Genomic DNA, 17,943 nt, shown 5'->3' with positions numbered 1-17,943 from the left:
TCGGGGCTGGGGAGGTCCGTGGGAGGGCTCCAGCACGTGTTTGGCCTGTCTTGCCCAGTCCCCAACGGCTGGACCCCAGCAGCCAGCTAACCTACTGGTCAGAGCATCTGCCCCCTGGGGGTCAGTGTGCATTATAGCTACTTGTTGAACAGTTGAACGGTCAAACAAACAGTCGGACACTTAGCATATTAGAATTTTATTATATAGGATGGGGCAGACAGATGATTAAAAACTTTGAATAAATCAGAAGTGGGAAATGTTTATATTGAGATACAGGTAATGTTAAAATTTCATAATGCTAAGATTTAATATAGACATGTAAATGCAGTTGTTAAACAAGGTCATACATTTTTTTCTTATGATAGAACTCACAACCAAATATATTTCCACATACTGTCTATTTCACCATTTTCCATAAGATTATAATAAAAACAGATCTGAAGACTTTTTTATAATTATTACATGGACATCATAGATATCAATTTTCATGTATGCAAACTTATGTACCATATTTATATACTACACTTACTTTGAGCATATATTTAAGATAGGTAAAATTTGAATATTTTCTCTGAAGTTTAAAAGGAATTCTTAAATAGAAAGATGGAGCAGATGATTCCAAATTCAGAGGCCCAAACATGGTGAATATGTAAACTAAATAAATTGATATAAGTTTTTGAATTAGAAAATGTCTTCTCAATTCAAAAATAATAGCATCAGTAAAAACATCATGATTATTTTGCTTTCTTCTTTATTACTATTATAGAACTTATTTATTTTCTAAGCTTTCACCTATTGTATTAAATCTAATACTCTATAGTACTATTTATTGTACATGAATATAAAATACATTCTAAATATGTTTGTCACTCTTTAATTTCATTACGTGCATCTTTTCATAAGAGTTCTGGTTGTTTTCTATTAACCATGAAGTAAGAATTCATGATGTAATAATATCTATTTCAAGCATCTATCCTGAGTGTGTGATTTAGAATTGAATACCCTTACCAACCCAAAGACTGGAGGTTCAAACAAAAAAATTTAAACTCACTGTGGTACATATGTGTGGTACTAATTACAAGGGAAAATAGCAATAATTCCCTGAGATGAGTTATCAATCCTTAAAAATGTATAAATATAGATAATAAATTCTTTACTTGCAAGATGATAACATAGAATATGTATGTGAAGTATTCATAAATTTATAATTCTGAGCAATGTCTTACAATATTTTATAAAATTAGATTGCTTACCTAAAAAATATGGCAATCTTACAGTCTTTCTTATATTTTTTATAAACATGCACACATATATATTTTTGTGATAAACTTAAGTACAAGTTTTTCTAGGTATACCTTACCCAATTCTATACACATTAAGAAATGTAGTAGGAAGTACAAAACCTTGCAAACTTCATCAGTTTATTTTCTTGCAGAAGGCACAAGGTGCCCCATTTATCTCCTTTCCTTCAGCCAGCACCTCAACTGCCTCAGAAGTGACAGAAAGGCCTGTCTCAGCTTCCTATTCCCCCAAATCAGGATAAATGAGTGGCTCGATGGATACAGGATTCCAAAAACTTGGCAAAGCAAGGGAACTGAATTGTTCTGCATAATACTAAAATTCCAAAATGAGATGATTTGAGCGAAGAAGTAAATGACAAATAGCAAGAGAAAGGAGATCACAGTTTGCATGGCTCTTATGTGGACTTCGGTGCTGGGATCTTGAGTTCCTTTGCCACTGAGCTGCATCTTCTTCAGATGTTTCCACATGGAAAAGATTAGCAGCAGAACAGCTGTCAGGGCCATAGTGAAGGGTATGAAGTGTACAAGCACGAATATAATCCCATTTGAAAGGTGTGCGATGTCCCTCAATTTGCTCTCCCAGGTGATGTTTCCTTTATATACGTTCATCTTCATTTTTTCATCTGTGCCTACCACTGCAAGATGAAAAACCAAGAAGACCGAAGTCCCTTGAATCCAAGAATACTCTATCCAGCAAGGCTATCATTCAAAATTGAAGGGGAAATAAGAAGCTTCACAGACAAAAAAGGGCTAAGGGAGTTTATCACCACCAAGCCAGCCATGCAAGAAATGCTAAAGGGACTGGTGTAAAAAGAAGAAATATCAAGCTCAGAAAGAAAACAGCCACACACACACACACAAAAAGAAATGGCTACAAACAAATACCTTTCAATAATAACTTTAAATGTAAATGGACTAAATGCTCCAACCAAAAGACATCGAGTGGCTGAATGGATAAAAAAACATGACCCATACATCTGCTGTCTACAAGAGACCCACCTCATTAGAAGGGACTCACACAGACTGAAAGTGAAGGGATGGAAAAATATCTTTCACGCAAATGGAAAGGAAAAGAAAGCTGGGGTAGCAATACTTATATCTGACAAAGTACATCTCAAAGTGAAGGCCATAACCAGAGATAAGGAAGGCCACTTCATAATACTAAAGGGATCAATACAACAAGAAGATATAACCCTGGTAAACATATATGCACCCAATGCAGGAGCACCCACATACATAAGAAAACTTCTGGAAGAAATCAGGGGAGAGATCGACAACAATACAATCATAGTAGGGGACTTTAATACACCACTGACATCACTGGATAAATCCGCTAGACAAAAACTCAGCAAAGAAACAGCAATCCTAAATGACTCACTAGATCAGATGGACTTAATTGACATCTTCAGAACACTTCACCCCACAGCTGCGGAATATACATTCCTCTCAGGTGCTCATGGGACATATTCAAAAATAGACCACATATTGGGTCACAAGCAAAGTCTCCACAAATTCAAGAAGATTGAAATCATAAAAAGCTTCTTCACAGACCACGATGGCATAATGTTAGAAATAAACTACAATAAAAACAACCCAAAATACTCAAACACTTGGAAGCTGAATAGCATGTTATTAAATATTGATTGGGTTACCGATGACATCAAAGAAGAAATTAAAAACATCCTGGACACTAATGACAATGAAAACACAACAATCCAAAACCTCTGGGACACAATGAAAGCAGTCCTGAGAGGGAAGTTTATAGCTCTACAGGCCTATCTCAAAAAACAAGAAAAAATGGTAGTCAATCATCTAACTCTACAACTCAAAGAATTAGAAAGAGAGCAACAAGAAAACCCCAGAGTGAGCAGAAGGAAGGAGATAATAAAGATTAGAGCAGAAATCAATGAAATAGAGACCAAAAAAACAATACAGAAAATCAATGAAACCAAGAGCTGGTTCTTTGAAAGGATAAACAAGATTGACAAACCCCTAGCCAGGCTCACCAAGAAGCAAAGAGAGAGGTCCCAAATAAACCAAATCAGAAATGATAGAGGCGAAATAACAACAGACCCCACAGAAATACAAATGATTGTTAAACAATACTACGAGCAACTCTACTCCAACAAACTGGACAACCTGGAGGAAATGGACAAATTCCTAGAAAAATACAACATTCCAAAACTCAATCAGGAAGAATCTAAAAACCTCAATAGGCCAATAACTATGGAAGAAATTGAAGCAGTCATCAGAAAGCTTCCAGCAAACAAAAGCCCAGGGCCAGACGGCTTCACAGGGGAGTTCTACCAAACATTCAAGGAAGAACTAAAACCTACCCTCCTCAGACTACTACAAAAAATTCAAGAGGAAGGAACGCTTCCAAGCTCATTCTATGAAGCCAGCATCACCCTAATACCAAAACCAGGTAAAGACATCACAATGAAAGAGAATTACAGGCCAATATCCCTCATGAACATAGATGCCAAAATCCTCAACAAAATCTTAGCAAATCAGATCCAGCAGTACATCAGAAGGATCATACACCATGACCAAGTAGGATTCATCCCAGAGATGCAAGGATGGTACAACATCTGTAAATCAATAAATGTGATACATCACATAAACAAATTGAAAGAAAAAAACCACATGGTCATATCAATTGATGCAGAAAAAGCATTCGACAAAATCCAACACCCATTTTTGATAAAAACTCTCAGAAAGGTGGGAATAGAAGGATCATACCTCAACATAATAAAAGCCATATATGACAGGCCCACAGCCAACATCATACTCAATGGACAAAAACTAACACCATTTCCCCTAAGAACAGGAACAAGACAGGGATGCCCACTCTCACCACTCCTGTTCAACATAGTACTGGAAGTATTAGCCATTGCAATTAGGCAAGAAGAAGGAATAAAAGGCATCCAAATTGGAAAAGAGGAAGTAAAACTGTCCTTATTTGCAGATGACATGATATTATACATACAAAACCCTAGAGACTCCATCAAAAAGCTACTAGACTTAATACATGAATTTGGCAATGTAGCAGGATACAAAATTAACCCCAAGAAATCTGAGGCATTTCTATACACCAACAGTGAACTTTCAGAAAGGGAGATCAGAAAAACAATCCCATTTACCATCGCACCAAAAAAATTAAGATACCTAGGAATAAACTTAACTAAAGAGGTTAAAGACCTCTACTCAGAAAACTACAGGACGTTGAAAAAAGAGATAGAGGAAGACATAAACAGATGGAAGAACATACCATGTTCTTGGATTGGTAGAATCAACATCATTAAAATGTCCATACTACCCAAAGCAATCTATACATTCAACGCACTTCCCATTAAAATACCAATGGCCTTCTTCAAAGATCTAGAACGAACTCTCCAAAAATTCATCTGGAATAAAAAAAGACCCCGAATAGCTGCAACGATCCTGAGAAAGAACAAAGTAGGTGGGATCTCAATGCCAGATATCAAGCTGTATTACAAAGCCACTGTTCTCAAAACTGCCTGGTACTGGCACAAGAACAGACATATAGATCAGTGGAATAGAATAGAGAGTCCAGAAATTAGCCCGAACCAATATGCTCAATTAATTTTTGACAAAGGAGGCATGAACATACAATGGAGCCAAGATAGTCTCTTCAATAAATGGTGTTGGGAAAATTGGACAGACATATGCAAGAAAATGAAACTAGACCACCAACTTACACCATACACAAGAATAAACTCAAAATGGATAAAGGACTTAAATGTACGACAGGAAACCATAAAAATTCTAGAAGAATACAAAGGCAACAAAATCTCAGACATATGCCAAAACAATTTCTTCACTGATACAGCTCCTAGGGCAGTTGAAACTAAAGAGAAACTGAACAAATGGGACTACATCAAAATAAAAAGCTTCTGCACAGCAAAAGAAACCATCAACAAAACAACAAGAAAACCCACCTCGTGGGAAAACATATTTGCCAACGTCATATCGGATAAGGGCTTAATCTCCAAAATTTATAGGGAACTCATACAACTTAACAAAAAGAAGATAAACAATCCAATCAAAAAATGGGCAAAGGATCTAAATAGACACCTTTCAAAAGAGGACATTCAGAAAGCCAAGAGACATATGAAAACATGCTCAAAGTCACTAATCATCCGAGAGATGCAAATCAAAACAACAATGAGGTACCATCTCACACCTGTCAGAATGGCCATCATCAACAAATCAACAAACGACAAGTGCTGGAGAGGATGTGGAGAAAAAGGAACACTTGTGCACTGCTGGTGGGAATGCAGACTGGTGCAGCCACTATGGAAGGCAGTATGGAGGTTCCTCAAAAAATTGGAAATGGAACTCCCATTTGACCCTGTGATCCCACTACTAGGAATATATCCCAAGAAACCAGAAACACCTATCAGAAAGGATATATGCACCCAGATGTTCATAGCAGCACAATTCACCATAGCTAAGATCTGGAAACAGCCTAAGTGCCCATCAGTAGATGAATGGATTAGAAAACTGTGGTACATCTACACGATGGAATACTATGCTGCTGTTAAAAAGAAGGAACTCCTACCATTTGCAACATCATGGATGGAACTGGAGAGCATTATGCTAAGTGAAACAAGCCAGTCAATGAAGGAAAAATACCACATGATCTCACTCATTCATGGATAATAAAGACCATTACAAACTTTTGAACAATAATAGATACAGAGGCAGAGCTGCCTCAAACTGATTGTCAAACTGCAGTGGGAAGGCCAGAGAGAGTTGGGGGGCAGGAGGGAGGGGAGTAAGAGATCAACCGAAGGACTTGTATGCATGCATATAAGCATAACTAATGGACATAAGACACTGGGGGGTAAGGGAGGGTAGTGGTTTGTCAAGGGCGGGGGGGAGGGGAAAGGATACTTATGTAATACCCTTTGTAATACTTTAAGAGGAAAATAAAAAAAAAAAAAAAAAAAAAAAAAAAAAAAAAAAGACCGAAGTCCCCCACAGTATCATGATAACCACTCTTTTAGCTCTCCATTTTAGGTGAAGAAATAAAAGGCTGGAGAAATTGGCTATCTTGAGCAAATAAAGTATGCTGAGGCTAGTAGCAAGCCAGAGACTAAAATGGTTGCTTGCTACCCAGGCCATATAAACAATAGTTCTTACTTCTGAACTATAGATCGCTGGATGCAACACAGTTCCATACCAATTGAATACTATTATCCAGAGCAAACAAATTCTGGAGACTGCCAGAGCAGTGAGAATTCGATCAGCACAGGAGATCTTGTGTTTCTTGACCCAGTCAATGCAGTTCACCAGTGCTATGAAACCATTGGCAAAACTTCCTAGAACATATTGAGCTATTATAAGGATGGAAAGAATGCTCCGTAATAAATGTATCATGTCTAAAAAAAAAAAGCCAAGTATAATATTATCGGTCGTGAATCCTTTACTATTCTGACCTTAAGTTCTATTTGCAGCTGAACTTGAATGTGTATAAAATTCTTCTTTCTTTTAAATTCTATGACCAATGCCAAGCAGGAAAGTACCAGGGTGTGCTAATGCAAGAGTTCAACACTTTCTTTATAAAAACATTATTACCCAAACAACTCAAATCAACTCCTATTCAAATAATGTCCTTGCTGTAGGCTGGAATATATCATAACTGATGTTGTTGTAAAAGCTAAATTCTCATTTGCTAGCATGCAAATATAGACATATTCTCTTTCATTGATTTGCAATTTTCTTTGTTTAACCTCTCCATACTTTGTATTCATCAACTTTGTCATTAGTAAACCATACAAGCCCAATACATTGACTATACAGTAAAAGCTATATTGTTCAATAAAGCTTGGTCATAGATTTGATGGTTGAAATGTTCAGAGAGGGAGAGGAAGCAAGATGGCGGCGATATAGGCAGACGCGTCCCAGGTCTTGTCCCGGAGCAAACGGAGTAAGCAGCTGAAACTAATAACACCCACCCCGAATTGGCAAATTTACTCAGCTGGTGAGACGGCTTGCAGCCTGGAAGGGCAGACCTCCCCTGGAAAGGTTAAAAACCAGGGATCTGGGCAGGAAAGTTTGCCAGACCTGAGCCCAGAGGGTCGGAGGGAGACCGCATGGCAGACAGCCGCGTCTCTTGGGACAGACACAGACCCTGACCAGGGTAAGGAGTTCCGCGGGTTTGCTGGCGCCAGGAGATTTGAGATTTGGATTTTGTGATTGCGGAGAACTGAGACTAAAGGGGGCATCCTGAGGAACTGATCAGACCGTGCAGTGCCCATAAGAGAGGAGCGTTTCCCAGACCATGCAGTGCTGGTAAGAGGAGCGTTTCCCAGACCGGTAAGAGGAGCGTTTCCGCGGCCGGCCGGCGTTTGTCTGTTTCTTTGTTTTCACTGAACCCTGCTCATAGGACAGTTCGGATACAGACACTCACCTGTGCTGAAGAGAGGGTGAAGGTGCAGACGAGGGGAATCTGGGGAGAGGCTGAGGAAAGAGGGGGAGCCGGAGGAGGTGGCAGCGAATTGAGTGCTGAGACCCCCCTGGGCCCAGGACTGGGGCAGCCATTCCTCCAGAGGGTGGAATTCCTCCCCCCAGCCCCCCAGGCAAGGAGCACAGCCACACCCAGATTCCACTCTGTATGAGATAAAGGACTAAAACAAGCTGATTAGTCCCTGGGAGTTACCAGGGTCTGGCCTATAGAGGGATTTTCAGTCCCACCAACAACACAGAGCAGGGTAAGGATTAAAAAAGGATAGAGAAGCTGTATAGCCTCAGAGCCCAACCCAAAAACACTGCCACCCAGAGGTTGAGCCACAAACTGACTCTTAGGGGAATACAGATTAAGGCAGACTGGATCACAAATACGGCCTGCTTTAAAATCAGGACTGTGATTTACAACACGGAGGAACAGTGTAATGCAGGCAACACTCTCCTAAATACCTGGCAGGACCAAGGCGAACCAGGCTGAAGAGTAGAAGAACCGAAAGACCATCACTACTGCAAATTTTTTCTTTTTCTTTTTCTTTTTAATTTTTTCACCTTTTTACTAAGAAACCAATTTTTTTTTTCTCTTTTTCTTCTTTTTCCATCACCTGATTTTACCCTTTCAATTACCACATTTTTATTTTTAACCAGTATTATTACTCCTACCATTTTACCATTTTTTAAAGTGCCATTTTATTTTCTCTTTATTTTCTTTTGGGATTAGTGTTCTCCATTCTATTTTCATCGTTCCTTTAGCATTAATTTTCCCTATCTCAATTCCACCTCTTTGCTAAAACCCTCTTCCTTACTTTTCCCCTTTTGGCGTCCTGTTTCTCTTACCCTATTCCTGCTCCAGACTTTCCCAATTCCCTCTTTTTACCCCCTGTCTAATTCCACCCTACTTATATATCCTATTTCCAATCTACTGCTCTAAATCCTTATACACCTATTCTTTATCCTTCTTCACTTTCCAACCATTTTTTTTTCTCTCTTATCTTTCTATTGTTTTCTTGATTGTTGAATATATTGGGCTTTTTTTTTTTTTTTTTTTTTTTTTTTTTTTTTAATTTGTTTGTTTGTTTTGTTTTGTGTTTTTTCTTCTTTTTTAGGACTGGTTGTGAGGTTGTTTTTCTTTTTCTTTTTCTTTTTCTTTTTTTTTTCTGCTGGTTTTTCCCTTCCCTCCCCCACCCCACCCCAGCTATTTTTGTGCTTCTGTTTTCCCTTACCCCTCTGGATATTATTGGTGGTTTGTAGTTTGCATTCATCTCCAGGGATCTGTTGCTGGAATTTGTTGAGATTAGTGGCAGTTCTATTGGAGTTTGCTCCTCATACGGGGAGTCTCTTCCCCACTTCTACTTCATTCTCTTTTTTCGCTCTCTTTTTTTCCCCCCTCTTTTTTCCCAATTCTATTTTTTCACTCCTTTTTTGTTTGTTTTTTTTCTTATTTTTCTTTTCTGTTCTCTCTTTTATCTTCTTCTCTTCTTTCTCCCTTATCCCCTAATTCTCTTAATTCGGGTGGTCACCTTTATTTGGAGTTATTAATATTGTGAATATACTTGTGTTCAGTGCCTGGTACGTTGTGCCTTGCTCTGTTGTATTTTGTGCCTTTAAATCAACGCAGCAGATCCAAGCAACAGCAGCCCCCTGATCACCGCAGCCTCCTGATCACCACAGCCTCCTGATCACCACACCCTCTGTCTGTGGAACAGCAACTGTACGTGAAGCCTCCCCCCACCAGCCAGAAGAGCCAACACAGCTGTGAACAACACCCACCAGAGGAGCTGCTGCCAACTGGAAAGCAGCTGCTACCGCAACCGTCTGAGCAGCAACCACAACCCAAGGAGCCCCTGCCACCCAGGGAGCAGCCACTGAACACCTCAACATCTACATATGTCAGCGAGATCAAACATGGGTAGGCAAAGAAACCCCCAAAGGAAAGAAAAGGAGGACTCGCCAGAAAAGCAGCTAAGTGAGACAGAGATATGCAACATGACGGAAAAAGAATTCAGAATAAGGTTCCTAGAGTACATGCACCACATGTTCAAGAAGCAAGAAGAAACAGATGAAAAACTCAACTACTTATGCAAGAAGCTAGAAGAAACAGATGAAAAAATCAACAACTTAAGTAAGTCCCAAGAAGAAATGAAGAGTGACATAGCTTCAATAAAAAACTCCATTGAAAGTATCAACAGTAGACTGGGAGAAGCGGAGGACCGAATTAGTGAATTAGAAGACAAGGAAGCAAAACACACTCAAACTGTACGGCAAATGGAGAAAAAAATTAAAAGACAGGAGGAGAGCCTAAGGGAGCTTTGGGACAACATGAAACGAAACAACATACGAATAATAGGGGTGCCAGAACAACAGAAAGATGAACATGGATTAGAAAACCTATTCGAAGAAATAATATCAGAAAACTTCCCTGAGGTGGGGAAGAAAAAAGTCACACAAGCCCAGAGAGTCCCAAACAAGGTGAACCCGAAAAGACCCACACCAAGACACATCATAATTACCATGGCAAATGTTCAGGATAAAGAGAGAATCTTACAGGCTGCAAGAGAGAGACGGAAAGTAACATACAAGGGATCTCCCATTAGATTATCAAATGATTTCTCAACAGAAACACATCAGGCCAGAAAAGAATGGACGGAAATCTACAAAGTGATGCAAAGCAAAGGACTGAATCCAAGAATACTCTATCCAGCAAGGCTATCATTCAAAATTGAAGGGGAAATAAGAAGCTTCACAGACAAAAAAGGGCTAAGGGAGTTTATCACCACCAAGCCAGCCATGCAAGAAATGCTAAAGGGACTGGTGTAAAAAGAAGAAATATCAAGCTCAGAAAGAAAACAGCCACACACACACACACAAAAAGAAATGGCTACAAACAAATACCTTTCAATAATAACTTTAAATGTAAATGGACTAAATGCTCCAACCAAAAGACATCGAGTGGCTGAATGGATAAAAAAACATGACCCATACATCTGCTGTCTACAAGAGACCCACCTCATTAGAAGGGACTCACACAGACTGAAAGTGAAGGGATGGAAAAATATCTTTCACGCAAATGGAAAGGAAAAGAAAGCTGGGGTAGCAATACTTATATCTGACAAAGTACATCTCAAAGTGAAGGCCATAACCAGAGATAAGGAAGGCCACTTCATAATACTAAAGGGATCAATACAACAAGAAGATATAACCCTGGTAAACATATATGCACCCAATGCAGGAGCACCCACATACATAAGAAAACTTCTGGAAGATATCAGGGGAGAGATCGACAACAATACAATCATAGTAGGGGACTTTAATACACCACTGACATCACTGGATAAATCCGCTAGACAAAAACTCAGCAAAGAAACAGCAATCCTAAATGACTCACTAGATCAGATGGACTTAATTGACATCTTCAGAACACTTCACCCCACAGCTGCGGAATATACATTCCTCTCAGGTGCTCATGGGACATATTCAAAAATAGACCACATATTGGGTCACAAGCAAAGTCTCCACAAATTCAAGAAGATTGAAATCATAAAAAGCTTCTTCACAGACCACGATGGCATAATGTTAGAAATAAACTACAATAAAAACAACCCAAAATACTCAAACACTTGGAAGCTGAATAGCATGTTATTAAATATTGATTGGGTTACCGATGACATCAAAGAAGAAATTAAAAACATCCTGGACACTAATGACAATGAAAACACAACAATCCAAAACCTCTGGGACACAATGAAAGCAGTCCTGAGAGGGAAGTTTATAGCTCTACAGGCCTATCTCAAAAAACAAGAAAAAATGGTAGTCAATCATCTAACTCTACAACTCAAAGAATTAGAAAGAGAGCAACAAGAACACCCCAGAGTGAGCAGAAGGAAGGAGATAATAAAGATTAGAGCAGAAATCAATGAAATAGAGACCAAAAAAACAATACAGAAAATCAATGAAACCAAGAGCTGGTTCTTTGAAAGGATAAACAAGATTGACAAACCCCTAGCCAGGCTCACCAAGAAGCAAAGAGAGAGGTCCCAAATAAACCAAATCAGAAATGATAGAGGCGAAATAACAACAGACCCCACAGAAATACAAATGATTGTTAAACAATACTACGAGCAACTCTACTCCAACAAACTGGACAACCTGGAGGAAATGGACAAATTCCTAGAAAAATACAACATTCCAAAACTCAATCAGGAAGAATCTAAAAACCTCAATAGGCCAATAACTATGGAAGAAATTGAAGCAGTCATCAGAAAGCTTCCAGCAAACAAAAGCCCAGGGCCAGACGGCTTCACAGGGGAGTTCTACCAAACATTCAAGGAAGAACTAAAACCTACCCTCCTCAGACTACTACAAAAAATTCAAGAGGAAGGAACGCTTCCAAGCTCATTCTATGAAGCCAGCATCACCCTAATACCAAAACCAGGTAAAGACATCACAATGAAAGAGAATTACAGGCCAATATCCCTCATGAACATAGATGCCAAAATCCTCAACAAAATCTTAGCAAATCGGATCCAGCAGTACATCAGAAGGATCATACACCATGACCAAGTAGGATTCATCCCAGAGATGCAAGGATGGTACAACATCCGTAAATCAATAAATGTGATACATCACATAAACAAATTGAAAGAAAAAAACCACATGGTCATATCAATTGATGCAGAAAAAGCATTCGACAAAATCCAACACCCATTTTTGATAAAAACTCTCAGAAAGGTGGGAATAGAAGGATCATACCTCAACATAATAAAAGCCATATATGACAGGCCCACTGCCAACATCATACTCAATGGACAAAAACTAACACCATTTCCCCTAAGAACAGGAACAAGACAGGGATGCCCACTCTCACCACTCCTGTTCAACATAGTACTGGAAGTATTAGCCATTGCAATTAGGCAAGAAGAAGGGATAAAAGGCATCCAAATTGGAAAAGAGGAAGTAAAACTGTCCTTATTTGCAGATGACATGATATTATACATACAAAACCCTAGAGACTCCATCAAAAAGCTACTAGACTTAATACATGAATTTGGCAATGTAGCAGGATACAAAATTAACCCCAAGAAATCTGAGGCATTTCTATACACCAACAGTGAACTTTCAGAAAGGGAGATCAGAAAAACAATCCCATTTACCATCGCACCAAAAAAATTAAGATACCTAGGAATAAACTTAACTAAAGAGGTTAAAGACCTCTACTCAGAAAACTACAGGACGTTGAAAAAAGAGATAGAGGAAGACATAAACAGATGGAAGAACATACCATGTTCTTGGATTGGTAGAATCAACATCATTAAAATGTCCATACTACCCAAAGCAATCTATACATTCAACGCACTTCCCATTAAAATACCAATGGCCTTCTTCAAAGATCTAGAACGAACTCTCCAAAAATTCATCTGGAATAAAAAAAGACCCCGAATAGCTGCAACGATCCTGAGAAAGAACAAAGTAGGTGGGATCTCAATGCCAGATATCAAGCTGTATTACAAAGCCACTGTTCTCAAAACTGCCTGGTACTGGCACAAGAACAGACATATAGATCAGTGGAATAGAATAGAGAGTCCAGAAATTAGCCCGAACCAATATGCTCAATTAATTTTTGACAAAGGAGGCATGAACATACAATGGAGCCAAGATAGTCTCTTCAATAAATGGTGTTGGGAAAATTGGACAGACATATGCAAGAAAATGAAACTAGACCACCAACTTACACCATACACAAGAATAAACTCAAAATGGATAAAGGACTTAAATGTACGACAGGAAACCATAAAAATTCTAGAAGAATACAAAGGCAACAAAATCTCAGACATATGCCAAAACAATTTCTTCACTGATACAGCTCCTAGGGCAGTTGAAACTAAAGAGAAACTGAACAAATGGGACTACATCAAAATAAAAAGCTTCTGCACAGCAAAAGAAACCATCAACAAAACAACAAGAAAACCCACCTCGTGGGAAAACATATTTGCCAACGTCATATCGGATAAGGGCTTAATCTCCAAAATTTATAGGGAACTCATACAACTTAACAAAAAGAAGATAAACAATCCAATCAAAAAATGGGCAAAGGATCTAAATAGACACCTTTCAAAAGAGGACATTCAGAAAGCCAAGAGACATATGAAAACATGCTCAAAGTCACTAATCATCCGAGAGATGCAAATCAAAACAACAATGAGGTACCATCTCACACCTGTCAGAATGGCCATCATCAACAAATCAACAAACGACAAGTGCTGGAGAGGATGTGGAGAAAAAGGAACACTTGTGCACTGCTGGTGGGAATGCAGACTGGTGCAGCCACTATGGAAGGCAGTATGGAGGTTCCTCAAAAAATTGGAAATGGAACTCCCATTTGACCCTGTGATCCCACTACTAGGAATATATCCCAAGAAACCAGAAACACCTATCAGAAAGGATATATGCACCCAGATGTTCATAGCAGCACAATTCACCATAGCTAAGATCTGGAAACAGCCTAAGTGCCCATCAGTAGATGAATGGATTAGAAAACTGTGGTACATCTACACGATGGAATACTATGCTGCTGTTAAAAAGAAGGAACTCCTACCATTTGCAACATCATGGATGGAACTGGAGAGCATTATGCTAAGTGAAACAAGCCAGTCAATGAAGGAAAAATACCACATGATCTCACTCATTCATGGATAATAAAGACCATTACAAACTTTTGAACAATAATAGATACAGAGGCAGAGCTGCCTCAAACTGATTGTCAAACTGCAGTGGGAAGGCCAGAGAGAGTTGGGGGGCAGGAGGGAGGGGAGTAAGAGATCAACCGAAGGACTTGTATGCATGCATATAAGCATAACTAATGGACATAAGACACTGGGGGGTAAGGGAGGGTAGTGGTTTGTCAAGGGCGGGGGGGGGGGGGAAAAGGATACTTATGTAATACCCTTTGTAATACTTTAAGAGGAAAATAAAAAAAAAAAAAAAAAAAAAAAAAAAAAAAAAAAAGAAATGTTCAGAGAGGGCCGGGGTCACGCATCTATGACATGAGGCTGTAATGTATCAAAAAGCTTTTATTTCAGGTGCCTGGGTGCAGAGGGGCTGAGTGTGACAACAAGGAGTCAGCAGAGAGTGCAGGGAGACAGAAGATTTTTATCAGCTACTAGAGGCCCGGTATACTAAATTTGTGCAGGGGGTGGGGGGTGTCCCTCAGCCTGGCCTGCACCCCCTTGGTAGATGTCCAACTTCCCACTCACAATCCAAGGCTGCTAGCTCCTACCTGCTCGCCTGCCTGCCTGCTTGATTGCCCACCAACTGCTCCACTGCCAGCTGATTGACGCCTAACTGCTCCCCTGCTGGCCTGATTGCCCCCAACTGTCCTCCCCTGCCAGCCATCTTGTGGTGGCCATCTTGTGATGACCACCATCTTGTGGGAGCCATCTTGTGATGACATTGAGCGCAAGAGCCACCTAGGCTTTTATTAGTATAGATTGCTGGCTGCAAGCAGTTCAGCTGATTTAAGGGTCCAGTCCTTCATTCCTCCCACCACCAGGTGTCTTCTGGTTATCTGAGCTATGCATTGTTCAAGGCTGCAAGCTTTTTGCAAGATATCTGCTAAGGACGATAAGTTTTTCTCTGCCCCATTTTATTCTCTTTAACCCTTTCAGTCACCATTATTACTGATATGTTAAATTTTTTATTGAATGTATTAGGATGACATTGGTTAATAAAATTGTATAGGTTTTAGAGAACCAAAATGGTGGCATAGGTCAATGCCAATACTCGCCGCCTCTCACAACCACATCAAAATTATAACAAAAGTACCAAACAACCATCATTCAGAACTGCCTGAAATCTGACTTAATGGAAGTCCTACAACTAGAGAAGTAAAGAAGAAAGTACATTGAGACTGGTAGGAGGAGAGGAGGTGCAGAACAGGGCTGATCTGACCCCAATGTGTGGCATGCTTTGAATCTGGAGGGTATCTCCACTGGGGAGGCCTCTCATGAGAAGCAAGGGGTCCCAGCTGCACACCAGACACCCAACCCAGGGTTCCAGAGCTGGGAAGAGAAGTCCCTATAACTTTGGGCTGTAAAAATCAGCAGGGATTGTGGCTGAGTGACACAAAGGCTGCTGGAGACCCCAGCAGTTCCTCTTAAAGGGGCCATGCATGGATTTACTCAGTCTCTAGTGCTCAGGCAATGGCTTGGAGGGGACCCAGAGGCATGCTGGGAGGAATTGAATTGTCTGGCATCAGAGCAAGAACTTGGGGGCAGCTTTCTCCTAAATACTGGTGCTCGCAGAGGTCATTGTTCCCAGGCAGAGACCTCCCCAGTTACAGAGCTGACTGGCAGCTATATCTGTGTTTTCATCAGCCTGGCTCATACTGTTTGCTCCACCCTGGTGATTCCCTGAGACCCCGCCCCACCCAAGTTATTTGCAGCAGCTTTTCTATATGAATGGCCTGTCCTGGCTCAGGCTTCAGACATGCCGAAAATCTCTCAAACAAGCAGCTGCTGGCATCAGTGTACCCCATACCTATCAATAAGAGTCCCAAGACACAGCACTAGCACCAGCCTGCCTTGGTGCACTTACAAGCCCAATACAAGTGGCAGTCATCTGCAGATATCTCTGTAACTCCTGCCAGTGGCCCGAGACAGTGGCTGGCTTTGCATCTCCCCGGAGGCCTCAGAGCCAGTGCAATTGGGAGACAGCTTCAGACCATACCAGATCACAACTCTTCACACCCACAAGTGACACACTCAAGGGGCAGACTTGGTAAGCACAAAAGCCCCACTAAAGCAAGCCCTGCTCCATAGTAGTGTCTCCTGCACAGCAGCTCTTCCACTGTAGTTGAAGCTGGTCCTCACAGCCAATTGGCCTGGGGGTCATTTCTTCCCAGTTACACAAACAACAATGAAGGCTCAACTACAAGAAGACTGTGCACACAGCCCACACAGGGGGTGCACCTAGAGTGCCCAGCTCAGGTGACTTGGGAGGCTAAGCCACTGGTCCCTGCAGGACACTTACTACACAAGGTCACTCTACTAATTCCAGGAGATATAGTGGCTCCACCTAATACATAGAAACATATACAGGAAGCAGCCAAAATGCAGAGACAAAGAAACATGTCACAAATAAAAGAACAGAAGAAATCTCCAGAAAAAGACCTAAATGAAATGGAAGCACGCAAACTACTAGAAACAGAGTTCAAACCAATGGTTATAAGGATGCTCAAGGATCTTAATGAGAGCTTCAAGGGACTTAGTGAGAATTTCAAGGATCTTAGTGAGAATTTCAAAGACATAAAAAAGGACCAGTCAGAAATGAAGGATAATAATTTACAAAGAATCAACAGTAGAGGATTCCAAGAACCAAATCAACAATTTGGAATATGAGAAAGAAAACAAACAACAAAAAAAAAAACAAAAACTAAACTAAAAATCCAGAAGAGCAAAAAGATAGTGTAAGGAACCTCTGGGACAACTTCAAACATACCAACATTCGCATTATGGGAGTGCCAGAAGGAGAAGAGATAGAGAAAGATATTGAATACCTATTTGAAGAAAGAATGATGGAAAACTTTCCCTACCTGGTTAAAGAAATAGAGTTACAAGTCCAGGAAGCACAGAGAGTCACAAACAAGAGGAATCCAATGAGGCCCACACCAAGACACATCATAATTAAAATGCCAAAGGTTAAAGACAAAGAGAGAATCTTAAAAGCAGAAAGAGAAGAGCAGTTACCTACAAGTGAGTGCCCATATGACTGTCAGATGATTTCTCACCAGGAACTTTGCAGGCCAAAAGGGAGTGGCAAGAAATACTTAAAGTGATGAATAGCAAGGACCTGCCAGCAAGATTACTCTACCCAGCAAAGCTATCATTTAGAATTGAAGGTCAGATAAAGAGCTTCACAGACAAGAAAAAGCTAAAGGAGTTCATCATCACCAAACTAGTATTACATGAAATGTTAAAGGGTATTCTTTAAGAAGAGGAAGAGAAAGAGGAAGAAGGAGAAGAAGGAGAGGAGAAGGAGAAGGAGAAGGAGAAGGAGGAGGAGGAGGAGGAGAAGGAGAAAGAGAAGGAGAAGGAGAGGGAGAAGGAGAGATAAAAATGTGAACAATTAAATGGCAATACATATCTATCAATAATTA

At 40.1% G+C, this 17,943-nt stretch overlaps 1 protein-coding gene across 2 annotated transcripts; it reads right to left on the bottom strand.

Moving 5' to 3' along the window:
- Nucleotides 1-1,454: 1,454 nt before the first annotated feature.
- On the bottom strand, nt 1,455-6,707 carry LOC139005656 (taste receptor type 2 member 46-like). 2 transcript variants are annotated; one of them, XM_070407850.1, is made up of 3 exons: nt 6,310-6,707; nt 3,634-3,638; nt 1,455-1,969 (listed from the first exon to the last, which is right to left on the bottom strand). In XM_070407850.1, the coding sequence occupies exons 1-3, from the start codon at nt 6,705-6,707 to the stop codon at nt 1,455-1,457; spliced, it is 918 nt and encodes a 305-aa protein (XP_070263951.1). The 2 variants fall into 2 exon arrangements, with proteins under 2 accessions (XP_070263951.1, XP_070263952.1); XM_070407851.1 differs by lacking the exon at nt 3,634-3,638 and having other exon boundaries at nt 1,455-1,952; nt 6,288-6,707.
- Between the last annotated feature and the right edge of the window lie 11,236 nt (nt 6,708-17,943).

The sequence above is a fragment of the Myotis yumanensis genome, unplaced genomic scaffold (assembly GCF_028538775.1).
Source record: "Myotis yumanensis isolate MYYU_CA2020_CCGP unplaced genomic scaffold, mMyoYum1.0.hap1 SCAF_3, whole genome shotgun sequence".
Classification (NCBI taxonomy): domain Eukaryota; kingdom Metazoa; phylum Chordata; class Mammalia; order Chiroptera; family Vespertilionidae; genus Myotis; species Myotis yumanensis.
The sequence above is the reverse complement of the archived record's forward strand: the minus strand, read 5'-3'. Positions and strand labels throughout refer to the sequence as shown.

Bases quoted from the DNA above. Each gene is read 5' to 3' on its own strand.
- LOC139005656 (XM_070407851.1), bottom strand. From the start codon at position 6,707: ATGATACATTTATTACGGAGCATTCTTTCCATCCTTATAATAGCTCAA. The intron at 1,953-6,287 runs TTTTTTTTTTTT...TCGGTCTTCTTG, and splicing joins GGGGGACTTCGGTCTTTTTT to GTTTTTCATCTTGCAGTGGT.